Source organism: Fusarium flagelliforme (assembly GCF_020744385.1).
Source record: "Fusarium flagelliforme strain FIESC 12 MPI-CAGE-AA-0113 chromosome Unknown B0J16scaffold_4, whole genome shotgun sequence".
In the NCBI taxonomy this organism is placed as follows: domain Eukaryota; kingdom Fungi; phylum Ascomycota; class Sordariomycetes; order Hypocreales; family Nectriaceae; genus Fusarium; species Fusarium flagelliforme.
Window position 1 is genome coordinate 4,234,409 of NW_025763506.1, and position 14,610 is coordinate 4,249,018.

The following is a 14,610-nucleotide window of genomic DNA, read 5'->3' on the forward strand; positions in this document are numbered from 1 at the left end:
GACGCGGTTTTAGCGGGAAAAGCCCGGTAGATTACGTCATGCATGCACCCCGGAAGTCGATCCACGATCAGCAGCTCAGCTGTCAATTAATTACATGCGATGCAAGTAATCTTCTGTTTATTATGCCCTGCCTTGTACAACTTGGGAGTGCAACTGCTTCTGCATTGCATGTTGGCTGCAGCATGTGACTATACTGTACATGATATAGGGTCTCTGTACTGGCTTGGTAACGTACGAGATGCATATCAGAGTCAACCCATTATTGTTAAACATTGTTTCTCTGATCTAGAAATTGGGAATAGTAGTTCCAACATTGCGCTTCCTGGCCAGTTCAAGAATCGCATTACCAGCAGCGATATCCGTCACACTAACTCCAATACCCTTATACACCACAAACCCCTCACTGATCCAAGTCTTGAGCTTCTCAACACCTCCCTCAGGCTTCCTCTCAGACTTATCATCAAGCCAGTCTAGGATCTCTCCCACTTGAAGTAATCTTTCTTCCTTGAGGCCACTCTGTATCACCTCCCCGGACTTGACCAGTGCTTCTTCAAGATCATCCACAAGAATGCTTCCCTTTGCGCCGTGTGGACCGTATGAGTCGTCTCGTGAAGCTGCATGACGGAGCATCTCAGGATCTAACTCGATCATATCGGGTTGCCAGGAACCGATAGCTCCGACGAACGGCAATCTGCTTCGTGATCCATCACCGAGTATTACTTTCAGTTGAAACAGAGGACTTGTTGAACCGACGGTACAGAATACCGCATCCGCTGAGCCCAACAGTGACGCCAAAGCCTCATCGTAGTCTGACTGCGCATGATCAAGCACATCCAGCTTAGCCTCAGACTTCCAGTACTTCTCGTTCTCTTCTGTGACCTGCTTCACCAAGTCCCTCGCCCTTCCAACTGATCGATTAACAATAGTAATATTCTTAATTTCATCACCTCTCAGCGCCAGAGCAAGTCTTGCATGCCAAAGCCCCTGCTTCCCTGCGCCAAAAACAACAATATTCTCTGTGCATCGTCTCCACGTCCAAGGAATAAGCGCAGAAAGCGTAGTACGATATCCTGTTGGTTCAGCGGCGTTGAGTATACCCGTCGGCACACCAGCGGAATCACACAGCGAAAGCAAACCACCCAAAGGACGATTCACAGTGTTTCCATCTTTATCTGTAATAGGTGCTGGCGTGACGACGATTTTGGTGCCTACGCCGTCTGGAGATGTGAAGGTGCGAAAGAGAGTCTTTTGACCGGAAGGTCTGTTGACGAAATCTGGCGTTGGTTGGTACTCGCCTTCGCCGCCGACGGAGAAGTCGACGAGGACTTTTTCGAAGGCGGTTTTGAAGGTGAGGATTTCGGGTTTTGAGAGGGTTAGCAGAAGGTTGCGGATCTCTGCGTCGCCGAGGATGAGGAGGCCGTTTGTCATGTTGGTTTATGCTGACCAGTATTGTGAAAAGAGATGAAGAATAGGTATCGATTGGTGAGATGGGCATATGAAGCTATTTATTGCAAGGTAGCTTATAAATGCGAGGTCGGGGTAGATCTCCGCTTCATCGTGATAGCCGTCAGCACCATCATCCAATTATCTATTCCGAGTTTCTATTGTCCCAACTCGCATGAACCCACCAAGAACGGATTGCCTAGATTTGTTCTTCTGTGTTCTAATTACCTTGACTTTGAAGATATTTTCCCCATACTATCTGGATGGATATCTCATCGGTACCTGTTACCGGTGTCGTTTACTCCGCATTAGCCGACCACGGATCAGGACCCGATATCTTTACCCCATACAGGAAACCCCGTTGTTTGACGGCGGCTCAACTAGCTCTAGTCGATTATTGAAGACTGGAATGTGCCAAGAAAGAAAGTATTATACTACGCATTTATATCTTAAATAATATACATATATACATCATCAACCCCTCTTCAAAGCCTCATCCACCTTTTTCGCGACATCAATACTCTCTCTCAAAATATGTTCCTCCTTATCACTCAACTTCAAAACCTCACTTCCATCCATACAACTCATATCATCCTTCGTCCTACCCTTGTGCCACTTTCCATCCATCATCCAATACTCTGGAACTTCATACCCCTCCGGATCCACCCTCTTGTTTTTCAACAAGCTTCCATTGTACCACAGTAACTTGTCTTTCTCATCCGTATGTGCGATAACAAAACTACACACCTTGTCGTCGCCTTTGCCCCAGCCTAACATCGAGCCGTAATGCTTCTCGAATTCATACTGCGAACCACCAAGTTCTAGACCGAGCCACCAAGACTCCTTATCTCCATGGCCGAGTCGGTAGGTTACTTCTTCGCGGACGTCGTGCGTGTTTTGCCATGCTACGTGGAGCAGGCCGACGAGAGTGTCTACGCGGCCTTTGTTGAGGACCACGACTCCCGAATCGCATTCTTCGGCGTAGTCTTCCGTCCAGACGAGGGAATTGTTCATTTCCGCTGATGGGACCTTGATTTGGTCTACCCACCAATCGTGGCGCGATCTGAAGGCATGTTGCCAAAGAAGTCTGTCGTGGAAGAGTAGAGCGCCCTTCTCCTTGTATGCCCGTTGAGAGAAAAGTTTCTCGGGCTGTTGGATGAAAACAGCATCTGCGTCTAGGAGAATCGCCTCTTCAAAGCGAGATCCCAACATTGCGAAGGCCTTGATAGCCCAACCTCCATCTTTGAGCTTCAAAGTCGTGTCATCGAAGATGGTGAAGATGTCGACAAACTCGATATCGGTTGCACCATCCAGGCTTGAGATTCTGTCGCGATCCTTCTTCGGTAGATCATCCTCTCCTGCATACACAATCTCAATCGGTAATCGAGAACCCAAGACCTTTCGCAAACTGACGATTAAATGGCCGGCAAACCGAACAGATTGTTCACCACCTCCAACGGGGATAACAATTCCCTTTGATCCTTTAACGAAAGTCCGTCTCAAATCAGCCAGCGGTGTTTTCGTCTTTGGCCTGCGCGGTGGGTTTTTCAAGAAAGGGAATAATTCCTGCGCAGTCGTCTCAACAACATCGTGCAATTGGCGCCCAGCATATTCAGAAGTCCCGACATGATCAGACCTCTCAATCCATTTCCTCAACTCCCTCGACCGTTGACCAACTTCCCAAAAAGTAGTTTTATACGGTGCTTTAACCGGACTCTCGCCAAACTCCTTCGCCTTTAACGAAATGTTCTTAAGCTCAGCCTCGCTTATCGGCGCCGCGCTCCAGCCATACGATAAGCTAGAAGAGCCTTTCCAAGTAAAAAGAATCAGAAGAATAGAAAACGCAGCAAAGACGCCCAAGCGTACAAGAGCGCGTGGAGGCTCTCTTACAGTCTGCCCGACCCTAACAATGAATGCTGAAGCCAGCGACATGATCAAGTTGACAAAGTCGTTGCTCGTGTGACGTGACGCTTGCGTGGAATCAACAGAGGGCCGGTAGGTACTTAGATCAGGAACGGAGATGAGATGGCGTAAGCGCGGCCTAACGAAGCATCCATAGTGGAGCCAGGCGATGTGATATGGAAGGATTCCAAGCTGTTGTCCAGACGGCATACATATCCTTGCAGATCCCAAGAGCAGTCAGGTCAGTGTCTTGCTTGAGTCAAGGACAATGCCAATCTCGACCTGAAGGAAACTCGACGACTATATGTTGAATTCCTGCCATTTCTTCTACTGGAATTTTGGAGTTATAGTGCTACATCATTGATTAAGTGGGAGAAATCCAAGATAAATTCGAAGCTAATGGTGATAGCGTTGCGGGAACAAGTCGGCAATAGCCGAGAGTTGACGATCAGACTAGGTGCGGGACGAGATTCACATATGCAGGTCAAGACCGCGAACCAACAGACGGTTACAGCCGAGGTCTTATTGGTTCATTCATCAGACCACATCCTGTGAAAAATGTCCAGCGTTCTTGCCGCTTCAAAACGACCGGATAATAACCATAATGCGTTCTATTCGAGCGGTTTATCAGCGTCTGTTGCCGGCGTCGATCGTTCCACATTCAATGCATGGCCACTACGGATCGGGATCCGATGTCCTTGACCCCAGACGGGCCCCTGGATTGATCAAGCGAACTCATACTTGGCGGGCTTTAAAGTGTCAAACGAATTAGCGCACCCTAATCAATCTTCTGTTACCTACGGACGGTTAAGTTAAACCCCATAAATATGCGGGAAAGCTTGAGGTAAGGTACGAAGGTCGAATTGACAACTAATCATGTTAAATTGCCGATTGCGGCGTCTGGATAGAGAACATAGAGACTACGGTTGTTGTTTCCGACACTTCTGTGTAATATCATAGGATGTAAGTCAGTTATATAAAATAGAGCTTGTTTCTAGAGCAAAGATGACAGTTTAAATATCTCCATTCTTCTGTACTACTTTACTTCAACCTCTCAAATATGCCCTACAAACGCAGCTTCAACACCGTGGGCGTCCACTGCGGCGGGGAAGTCTGCGACGTCGTAACCGGCGGCGTCCGTGACGTCCCCGGCAAAACAATGTACGACAAGATGGTATACTTCAGCCAAAAAGAAGACCACCTTCGAAATCTTCTCCTCAACGAACCAAGAGGATGTTCAGCAATGTGTCACAACCTCCTTCTTCCTCCAACAAACCCCGAGGCAGATTATGGCTTCATCATCATGGAGCATGAAGAGTACCCACCTATGTCTGGCGCAAATACCGTTGCGACAGTGACTTGTTTGCTAGAGACTGGCATGGTGGAGATGAAAGAGCCTGAGACGGTGGTTAAGCTTGATGCGCCGGCTGGGCTGGTTACTGCGTATGCAAAATGTGAAAAGGGTAAGTGCAAGAGCGTCAGGTTTCATAACGTACCAGCGTTTGTGTTTGCGCTGGATAAGGAAATTGAAGTCCCTGGGCTTGGGAAAGTGAAAGTCGATATTGCTTACGGGGGCATGATCTACGTCTTGGTTGATGCTGCGTCAGTTGATCTCAAGATCAAGAACACCGAAGGAGCCAAGCTGGTGGAAGTCGGAGAACGCATCAAGAGAGCTACAATGGACCAAACAGACCCCGTCCATCCCGAAAACTCGGGAATCCATGGTGTAACGATCATCGAGTTCACTGAACCTCTTTACGAGTACAAAGATGGAAAGGCTGCGAACAATACAGTCGTTGTATCCCCGGGACGTCTAGATCGAAGCCCCTGTGGAACAGGGACACGTGCCCGACTAGCTGTTCTCCATGCGAGAGGGGAGTTAAAAGAGGGAGAGAACTTTTATCATCGGGGGATTACTGGGACGGAGTTTATCGGAAGGGTGGAGGGCACTACGCAGGTTGGGGAGTATTCTGCTGTTTATCCTTCTGTTGAGGGGCAGGCTTGGATAACGGCCTTTAAGCAGGTTGTGTTGGATCACACGGATCCGTTTCCTGAGGGTTTTCGTGTTGGCGATACATGGCATTTGGATCCATAAGTAAAAGCTTTGGGAGATAGAATAAGATTCTGTTTATGAATCGTGCTTCTGCGGTCTATCGTGAGCAGCAAGACATAACGAGCTCAGCTGCTTAGAGTACGAAAAGTCTACAAGTCAATCTGGTTAATCTCGTGTAAGCTATCTTAAAGATCAAGAATAAGCTGATGGATCTCGTATGCCACCAGACCCGTACGACTGACCTGCTCACGGACTCAATACTCTAAATGGCCACTAGTTCCCTGGCCGCAATATATCTGAGAACAATGGCTCACCGCAAACACAGACGGTGCTAATCGCTCTAGATGGCCTCAGCGTTGCCATTTATGGCTGGAGATGACTTACCAGGAGGCCTCCTGTGATATACGACTCTGTTGGACAATTGAGCAGTCGTAAACGATAGAGTTATGTACTTACAATGGGTGGCTACAACGTAACGTTGCGGATGCGTTGCCCTCTTGAGCTGCCGCCGGGAATACAGCACTGTGTCGAAACTAAGACCAATGTACAAGACCCTGATGCTGACTTCGACATGGTAGGCCAGGCATAACCGGCCTTCCTGAGCATAGGGCTTCTTCCTTTATCCTGGAAGATTTAACAAGAGCGAATGTTAGGAGATGAAAGATATAGGGTCTGCTATGTCCGTTTTGGTAGGCAGGCAGGCGGTCCGAAAATAACTAGGATACAGAAGCCTATTGACAAAATAACTTAGATGTGCTTAGGCACTAAAGCTTAGGGTAGACTATTATAATCTTTATGATACCCTTAACTAAGTCTTAGTTTTTCTTTGGCCTACCTGGCAGGTTAGATCTCTTGCTAGGTTTCTAGGCCTCCCCCTACTCCTCCTCCTCTTTTCTTCCACCATTATTCATATGCCGCGAAATCTCGTGGCCTCGATAGGCACCGGCAAACCATCAGGATGAATCGACAGGCCATAAGGTTACGTCCAGCTTGGTCCTGATGCTCATGGCGCTCTACAAACACACGGTTGGTTACCTATATTGCACCTAAATTGAACAACCACCGGAAGATACTATCTACTTGATACACATGCCAGCTTTTATATCCGTCCACCAACCAACGTTGTGTAGAACTCGTGTCTACCTAGAAACACTCACTTACCCGCTACTTACAACAGCGCCAAGACCATTCTAAACAAGCTCAATTCACAACTCGATCCAGTCTTCTTAATACGATCTTATAATACCACTGAAGAATTTCACCCGATCTGATTCTCGCAGGCTTTTACGCTATCGGGAATAATATTCTGACATGTCCCTTTTTTTGGTTGTTGGTAGTGGGGTCTAGACCATATCCTTGTGACGATGCTACAATCTGTGTTTCGGAAAGGGTGAGACAGGCGGTTTGGCATGACGCCCGGACCGGCACTTGATCCTGAGATAATTTGGTTTCTGACTTGCAGGTTTAAGATCGCAAACTCAATCGTATCAAATGTCTCAATTGAAGAGTTTGAGTATATACAATTGGAGGTAATGAGGGATAGTCGGGGTGTAAGTAAGACTTATCATCCTTCGGAGAATTAATTAGAAACCACTTAATCAACAACCTTGATGTTCCTCTGTATCAAACATATTGAACAACCGTAAGCTACAAAACTAACCGAAACAGCAACAGGCTGATACACACGACACACGGTCCACATCTTGGCTCAAGCATTAAGATCGCAATCATCCCATGCCCCTGTCGAGCTAATAAACACCAAACCCAATCTTATAAGTATACAGGCAGTGTCTGCTTCACAATGCTTTACCATCCCTTCTCACGCCGTTCCCTTGTTTCTTCTTCATTCATTCGTTCATTCATTTTTTGCTGTACTTTTCATTAATTTACGACACACTCTTTTATCAATCATGAAATTGCTTGCTGGTCTTGCTTTTGCCTCTGTGGCTGTTGCTTTCCCTTTTCCCTTCTGGGGCCAACGCGCTCCTACTCCTCTCGATGTCGAATTGCAGTTGCAGGGCAACTCTAAAATCAAGGCTACCATTACCAATAATGGTAGAAGCAACTTGAAGTTGCTCCGGCTTGGAACGTTTCTTGATGAAACTCCTGTTGAGAAGGCTCAGGTTTACTCTGCTAGTGACTTTAGCGCTACTGCTGGTAAGTTTTCAAGATGAGTGAACATACTGGGTAGATGATGCCGGGCATGAATATATGCAATGCTCAATCATCACGATAGCAAATTTGTGGCACAATTACCCAATTGTCTTCGCTCATCCTCACTCCATGGTAGACACATGCTGACCACGAACAGAAAGGAAGCCTGTTCCCTTTGATGGTATTCGCCTCTCCATCGACACCTCCATGCTCGACGACACCTCCTTTCAAAGAATCCCTGCTGGAGGCTCTGCCGAAGTCACCTTCGACATCGCCGAATTCCACGACCTTTCCACCGGCGGCAAATTCAGCATCTCAACCTCAGGCGCCCTCTCCTTCGCCCTCGAAAACTCCACCGAACTCATCGGCTCCGTCCCGTTCTACTCCAACCAACTCGACGCCGAAGTCGACGGCCCCCAGGCCTTTTCCGTCCGCACAGCCTTCCACAACAAGCGAGCCCAAGTCCAAAGCGACTGTTCCGGTGACAGACTCGCCGTCACTCAAGCCGCTCTGAAACAATGCTTCGACCAAGCCGTCAACGCCCAAAACGCTGCATCTAACGGTCCAGCTGAGAAGCTGGACGAGTTTTTCAAACGCTCTGACCAAGCGACGCGATCAACCGTAGCAGACGTCTTTTCCAAAATCGCCGGCGCGTGCGGAACCATTGATTCGGGAGATATGCGCTACTACTGCAGCGACCAATACGGCGCGTGCAAGAATGGCGTTCTCGCGTATACTGTTCCTAATGCCAACTACATGTCATACTGCGACTTGTACTTTGACCGCCTGCCCGCCACGACGTCTAGCTGTCATGGTCAAGATAAGGGTAACACCAACTTGCATGAGATGACGCATCTGAATCAGATCAAGGGTACTTCTGATTTTGGTGGTTACGGATACAGCTTTGTCCGCAGCTTGACGGCGGATCAGAACATCAATCACGCTGATACGTATGCTTTGTATGCACAGGCTGTTTCTATGAGTTGTTGATTGGGTGACATTTGGGCAGCACAAGTGCGAGTGGGAGGGTAATGATGGGTTTTTGGATAATATTTCGGGCTTTTTAGGATACACAATGAATGACCATGGTTTGAGTGCAGTACTCATCAACAATCCACTATACCGCATGGCGTGAATCATGATTCGAGCTTTTGCCATTCGGCGAACTGACACTCGTTTGAATAGGGTAGCATATCAGATATTGCTGCAAGCTTGGGATGTGATAGCCCAAAACCCGATCTGGAGTGATATAAGCAGACCTACTGATCCCGTCTTTGAAGCCATCGGTGCAGGACACTTGTCATCTTATATCCAAACTTACCGATGTGACGTAAAACACTTTGAACAGACCAGCATCTGGAAATACCATCCCGGACAAAGAAAAGTTTAGACACTGACAAGTGGACTCGCGCTGAAATAGGAACCCAGGGTATCCTCGCCTTTGTCCGACACTAGTCGAAAATGTCGGCCAACATCACCCCGAGACTGAGACAGCTGGACCGTGAGGAAAGCACTACCTTGAAAGCTCACGCCGTTGAAACGAGACGATAGAAAAGGTGGAACAGCAAAGAATAAGTTGTGCTGGCATCTGCAGGACAGCCGGAGACTAACCTAGGCCAAGGCACAAAGAAAGCGGCCCCCGGGAGCAGGGATCCATCGAGTTCGGTTGCCGGAAGATTAAAGATCTGTCAAGACTCCAGAAGGGCTGATCAGGCACAAAGAGATTGCCCAGCCCAGAGTATCGGGCAGTTAATGTCGGATCGAACCGAAGCATTCCCACGATGATCACTTCTGGGGACTTGACTTGAACTTGTTCCAGGTTTCACGTGGGTGAGAGCACCCAAAAGAGTTGAGAGCAAATGATTGGTCCGGAGACTGGATGTTTTAGCGGGGATGGACTCGACGTCATCGTACAGAGAGGAGAGGTCCTTGCAGCTTCGTTCAAGGATGGATCTGGTCAGAGCGAGTCAGAAAAAACATCCCGAGTCCCCGAACAAGTTTGTTATTCAAAGAAGAGCTCGGTAAGAGCTAAAAACAGTGTTGTAGTCGCACAGACATCATTGCGGCAGTTGATGATTGGTATTTCCAATCAATAGACAGTGTAATTGTGCTTCCCAACGAATAGCGCACCATCCATCACAAAGAAACGGACGGTACCGTTGTCGGTGGAGTATCCCAAGTCCAGAGCTCGGTAAGAGAAAGACAAAGAACTGAGGCTCGACTTTAGCCTGGTTCAGGGGAGGACCCTGCAGGCTGAGAAACTTTGTTCATTGTGGGTTTCTTGTCACTTGTTATCATGAAGATGGAGAAGAAGTTGATGGAGATGCCATTTTTAGAACGGCTGGTCCCACGTGATGATCATCACCGTACACAATGTTCATCTGCAACTTAACAAATGTCTTTTATTGTCTTTTTTCTTGATATAAAATGGATTTTTAAAGACAGTATGATCTATCTAGAGGTTCCAGCTGCTACCGTTTTCACAATCCCAGTCCCTGCATTAATGTGCCATAATCCGGCTTTTGGCTGTGCCGGCCCACTTGGCTTGTGCTTGGGCGTCGAGACCATCTATGGCTGAGGAGACTTTTCTTTGTGTAAAAATGGCTGTGTACCGGTACGTAACGTTTCAACCCGCTTGTACGTTGGTACCGTTTTGTCGTAAGCTTTAAACAAATACTCGAGGACTTGGAAACTCCAGTCTGCTGGTTATATGTCGTACAATCTCTCCCCATCAGGTGTCTTGTCTTGCTCTTGTCTCACCAATTCATCAAGGGTCTTTCATCACAGGGCGTCATCAGCTGGACAAGAGAGCAATTAAAACTTCAGGGCTCTTCCTGTACCGCTCAGCCCCCTGTAGCGGGAGTCACAAGCCGCTAGCAGTCCTGTGGAAGTACAAAGTCCCCACTAGACCTCGTTCGGCCCTGGAATGGATGTCTCGACAAGCGGGGTCAGGTCTTAAGCTGTCAACGTCATCGGCCGTCTTGGTCTTTCCTCACTCACCCTCCATCTTGGCTCATCCAATCCCAGGACAAGTTCGATACCACTAATCCTTGGTCCTTTCTCCCTCCCTCAGTCACTTATCCCACCCACCCTCCAGTACATTTCCTCTCTCTTCCCCTTCTTTCTCTCCATCATCATTCTTTCATCTTTTCACTCGATACCCTTTCGACAAACAGGCGCCCGACTAACAACCGGCTGGCACACGACCAGCTTATACCTTTCGGTCTGGTTCTAGCAGCCACCATCACAAATCACCCACTGCAAATAGCACATCTACAACAATGGCCGAACGCTGGGACCGCGATCGCTTCGAGCGAATGTCCCAAAACCGGGGCGGCTTCGAGGATGACAGAGCCTCTTATACACGCAGCACTCGAGGCCGCGACCACTCAGATGAGCGACATGACCGTCGACCTGGCCGCGGTTACTATGACGAAGACGACGTCCGTGACCGTCGCTACTACGGCGATGACTCTCGCTACCCACCTCAACCTCAGAGGGAGCGCGAGAGAGATCGAGACATGCCTCCTGCCTGGGCTCGTCGAACTGATGTCCTAGAGAGGGAACGAGAGAGAGACTACCCCCGCCGTGAATCTCCTCCTCGTCGACCTGGATTCCTCCGCAGACAATCATCTCTCGACACATATGACCGCCGACCCAGATTCCTCGACCACCGTGAGGAATACCCAGCTCCTGCTCGCCGCGAGGATGTTCGTCCTCGGGATCCACGAGATGCTCGAGATGACTACAGACCTCCTCCCTACCAGCCTATTCCTCTGCCCAAGAGCCGAGGACTGCCTCCGCCTCGCAGATACAACGATGAGCATTATGACGACATCAAAATCGCTGAGCCCGACTATTACGGTGACGAAGATTACCGATCCATGCCCGAGCGTGTTCGTGAAAGAGAATACACTCGATCCCGCAAGAGCCGTGGTCGAAGCCGCGATTCTCGCTCTACTCGAACTCGTTCCGTCCGAAGCAGCTCTTACGGTTCCAGTTCCAGCCGTTCCTCTAGCAGCAGCGGAGGTACTACAGTGAGAAGCGAGTATCCCAAGAAGGGAAAGACTCGCATTCCTGCCAAGCTTGTTTCCAAGCGAGCTCTTATTGATCTCGGATACCCATTCTTTGAAGAGGTTTGTCAGTTTTGAGCCGATTTAGCACACAATCTCTAACATTATTTAGGGCAACACACTCATTGTCCAGAAAGCTCTTGGTCAAGATAACATCGACGAATTGCTCAAGGTCAGCGAGGATTACAAGAAGGGTAAGTTTCACGAGTATTTGCTTCGAACTTAACTAATGCCAATACAGTCGAAGCTGAGATTGCTGCTTCTCGAGAACCCAAGGCACCCACAGCTGCTCTCCCTGCACCTCCTGAGACCGTGAGAGAGCCTACTCCTGAGCCACCGCCAGCAAAGACTCCGCCTCCTCCCGCTCCTCCTGTTCAGGAACCACCTACTCCTGCACCTCCAGTGATGGCAACCCCAGCTCCGCCTCCAGCTGCACCTCCAGTTCAACAGGCACCGCCGCCTATGCCGATGCCGATGCCGATGCCTGGTCCGCCTCCGGCTATGCACTATCAACCTCCCCCGCCTCCCATGGCACAGCCAATGCCTCCTCCTACTTTCTACCAGCCGGGACCCCCTCCTGCAGGCCCTCCCCCACATGCTGGACCTCCTCCTCAACAATCCATCTATGACTACGAGGAAACCGTCATTCGAGAGGTTTCACCATCCCGAACTTCTACCACCATGTCAAGCTACGACTCCTACTACCGGGACTCTTATCACCATCACCACCAACCCGAAGAGCTTGTCGTTCGATCCCGCTCACGATCCCGAAGCGGCAAAGACATTCGAAAGGAAATCAAGGCTCTCGAGCGCGAGTTGGCGCACCGACCTAGAGGCCGCTCTACTGGCGGTGAGCTCGTTCGCGCCGAGCGATTGCCCGATGGCCAGTTGGTCATCAGGGAAGAACGGGTTGAGAAGGAAGTGCTGCACCGTAAACCTCCTCGTATCGAGAAGGACAAGAAAGGTAGGATGGCCATTAGCGTACCTAAGTACCGTTAAAGGTACGCGTTTTTCGTTAAGCATTTTGTTCTGAACGTGTGGCTGACTCGGCTGCACAGGACCTCCCCCTAAGCTCATGCGGGCCATGTTTGCTACTCTGACTTAACGTCACGACTACGAGATTGATCGGAAAAGAATATGGACAGCCTCGACGGCTTATGAGCGGATGTTTCAACAGTATACGACCTAAAGGATCTCGGTGTGTACCTATATTTGATGGATATATTATTTGGCAAGATTTAGACAATTTGGTTTGGGTATGGGAGTCTTTTATGGAAAACCCTACATCATTAACGAATTTACGATATTATAATGATCCTTTAACGCGTCTTGATTACGGTGCTTGAGATTGGTATGCTTGGTGAATGCGATGCTTGTCCTCCAGTTACCTAATAAAGTACTCGAGTACTCCACTCATTGCTTCTTTGAAACGTGATGATATCGGGAGATCAGCAGCCTTAATTCTAGGTCTTGCCCACAGTACTTTTATCGTTCCTGCTAGATTAAATGTTAATCTTGTTTCGCGGGGATATGTCACTCGTCAGGTTTGTGGACCCCGGGCGGATCTGATCAGTGAGATCGGAGACCACTCTTGTCGTTGTCACAGAGCTATGGCAGGTATCCATTAATCCTGAATGCTTTCCCATTGTCTATGGTTTGTATGACGAGAGTCTGATTGCTAAACCCGTCAAAGAAAATGGCTTAGTCTGAGAATGAAGCCTGCTAGACAGTAGTGTATATACAGATATCCTCCCACGGAATAGAGAAGTTGCGATTGTTCGTACAGCTAAGTATATCTGTTCTATCTTATAGAATCTCCCAAACTTCTCAAGAGAACCTCACAATATGCCCAGACAAAGCAAGACCCTTCGCGCGTTGAGGCCCTGAATGTCTCACCAAGCACTTCATCAACCAACAAGTCACATGCCCTTTCAACACTCGTGACTCTTCCATACAAACAAGGCTGAAACACAAATTTCGACCTTACCTCATCAAGACGCAATACACATCTTTGACCTTCTTTAAATGGTATCTGGTGGTTCACGAGGGTGACGTCACGCGCACATCGATTGCGATTTGAGTCCTCAGCATGACGACGTCACGGCCAGGAACAAGATTTCAGGAAAGAAGGACTGAGCTGAAAGTTTGAGTTGGGTGATAAAAAGAGCCAAGAAACCACATTTCTCATTCATGAAATCCTACACTCACGCACATATCTGAGACTCACACGACACATTCAAAATGGCAGTCACCAGCGCTATCAGCGACCTCTTCGCCTCAATCTACGAGCTCCTGGCTTCAGTCTTCAACACCTTTTACACCATCATTCACTCTATCCTCTCTGCGGTTCTGGGCTTTGTCCAGGGAATATTCAATCTTATTACCGATGTTGTCTCTGGACTTGTGGATGTCACTGGAGGTGTCGGCAAGTTTGTAGCAAGTAAGTATTCCCCATCTCCGCTCATTCTGTGGTAAGAAGAAGGATATTAATGATGTGAACAGGCAACGCTGCTATTCTTGCCATCGGTGCCCTCGGCGCTTTCGCCTACGTCAGATACACTGCGCAGGGAAGGAGTGTCGCGAACAAAAAGACTCAGTAAATAATTCCCTTGGAGGAGTTATGGAGGTTATGCACAATACCCTAGGATAAGAACTTGAGTTCACAGTAATTGTTTATTCAGTAACAAATTTATAATTCAGTTCCTTCGCTTTGACCCATTTGTGATGCATATTGAAGTGACATGCGGCTCAATCACAAGGTTGCTAGCTCTGTAAATCCTCCACGGGGTCTATGCTAAGCTTTCTTAGTCTGCGCTGTTGGTCTCAGATAAGTGTAACGGGAGCGCGTGCGTGCGGTTAGACGTTGGATTCAACGGCAAGGATTTGACATGAACCAAAAGAGTCAGTGAGATCTAAATCAATTGTATAGTTAATCTGAACAACTTCTTGTCCCCGTCATAGACTCGGTTGTCAAGTTTGTGGCGG

At 48.5% G+C, this 14,610-nt stretch overlaps 6 protein-coding genes across 6 annotated transcripts; 4 read left to right on the plus strand and 2 right to left on the minus strand.

Moving 5' to 3' along the window:
* Window positions 1–105: 105 nt before the first annotated feature.
* B0J16DRAFT_342978 (uncharacterized protein) lies at window positions 106–1,920 on the minus strand. Its single transcript, XM_046127949.1, has one exon. It carries the CDS (start codon window positions 1,426–1,428, stop codon window positions 286–288), a length of 1,143 nt encoding a protein of 380 aa, XP_045983579.1. The 5' UTR covers window positions 1,429–1,920; the 3' UTR covers window positions 106–285.
* B0J16DRAFT_415254 (mannosyltransferase putative-domain-containing protein) lies at window positions 1,918–3,408 on the minus strand (the record flags this gene model as incomplete). Its single annotated transcript, XM_046133507.1, has 1 exon — window positions 1,918–3,408. The coding sequence occupies exon 1, from the start codon at window positions 3,373–3,375 to the stop codon at window positions 1,918–1,920; it is 1,458 nt and encodes a 485-aa protein (XP_045983580.1). The 5' UTR covers window positions 3,376–3,408.
* Window positions 3,409–3,908: 500 nt separating this feature from the next.
* On the plus strand, window positions 3,909–5,440 carry B0J16DRAFT_415255 (proline racemase family; the record flags this gene model as incomplete). Its single annotated transcript, XM_046133508.1, has 1 exon — window positions 3,909–5,440. The coding sequence occupies exon 1, from the start codon at window positions 4,406–4,408 to the stop codon at window positions 5,438–5,440; it is 1,035 nt and encodes a 344-aa protein (XP_045983581.1). The 5' UTR covers window positions 3,909–4,405.
* Window positions 5,441–7,145: 1,705 nt separating this feature from the next.
* Window positions 7,146–8,977, plus strand: B0J16DRAFT_145085 (Deuterolysin metalloprotease family-domain-containing protein). The gene is made up of 2 exons (XM_046121951.1): window positions 7,146–7,555; window positions 7,710–8,977. Exons 1-2 carry the CDS (start codon window positions 7,309–7,311, stop codon window positions 8,540–8,542), a joined length of 1,080 nt encoding a protein of 359 aa, XP_045983582.1. The 5' UTR covers window positions 7,146–7,308; the 3' UTR covers window positions 8,543–8,977.
* Window positions 8,978–10,482: 1,505 nt separating this feature from the next.
* On the plus strand, window positions 10,483–12,860 carry B0J16DRAFT_145088 (uncharacterized protein). The gene is made up of 4 exons (XM_046121952.1): window positions 10,483–11,688; window positions 11,738–11,819; window positions 11,867–12,589; window positions 12,684–12,860. The coding sequence occupies exons 1-4, from the start codon at window positions 10,834–10,836 to the stop codon at window positions 12,728–12,730; spliced, it is 1,707 nt and encodes a 568-aa protein (XP_045983583.1). The 5' UTR covers window positions 10,483–10,833; the 3' UTR covers window positions 12,731–12,860.
* Window positions 12,861–13,560: 700 nt separating this feature from the next.
* On the plus strand, window positions 13,561–14,535 carry B0J16DRAFT_145127 (uncharacterized protein). The gene is made up of 2 exons (XM_046121953.1): window positions 13,561–14,065; window positions 14,128–14,535. The coding sequence occupies exons 1-2, from the start codon at window positions 13,867–13,869 to the stop codon at window positions 14,223–14,225; spliced, it is 297 nt and encodes a 98-aa protein (XP_045983584.1). The 5' UTR covers window positions 13,561–13,866; the 3' UTR covers window positions 14,226–14,535.
* The last annotated feature ends 75 nt before the right edge of the window (window positions 14,536–14,610 follow it).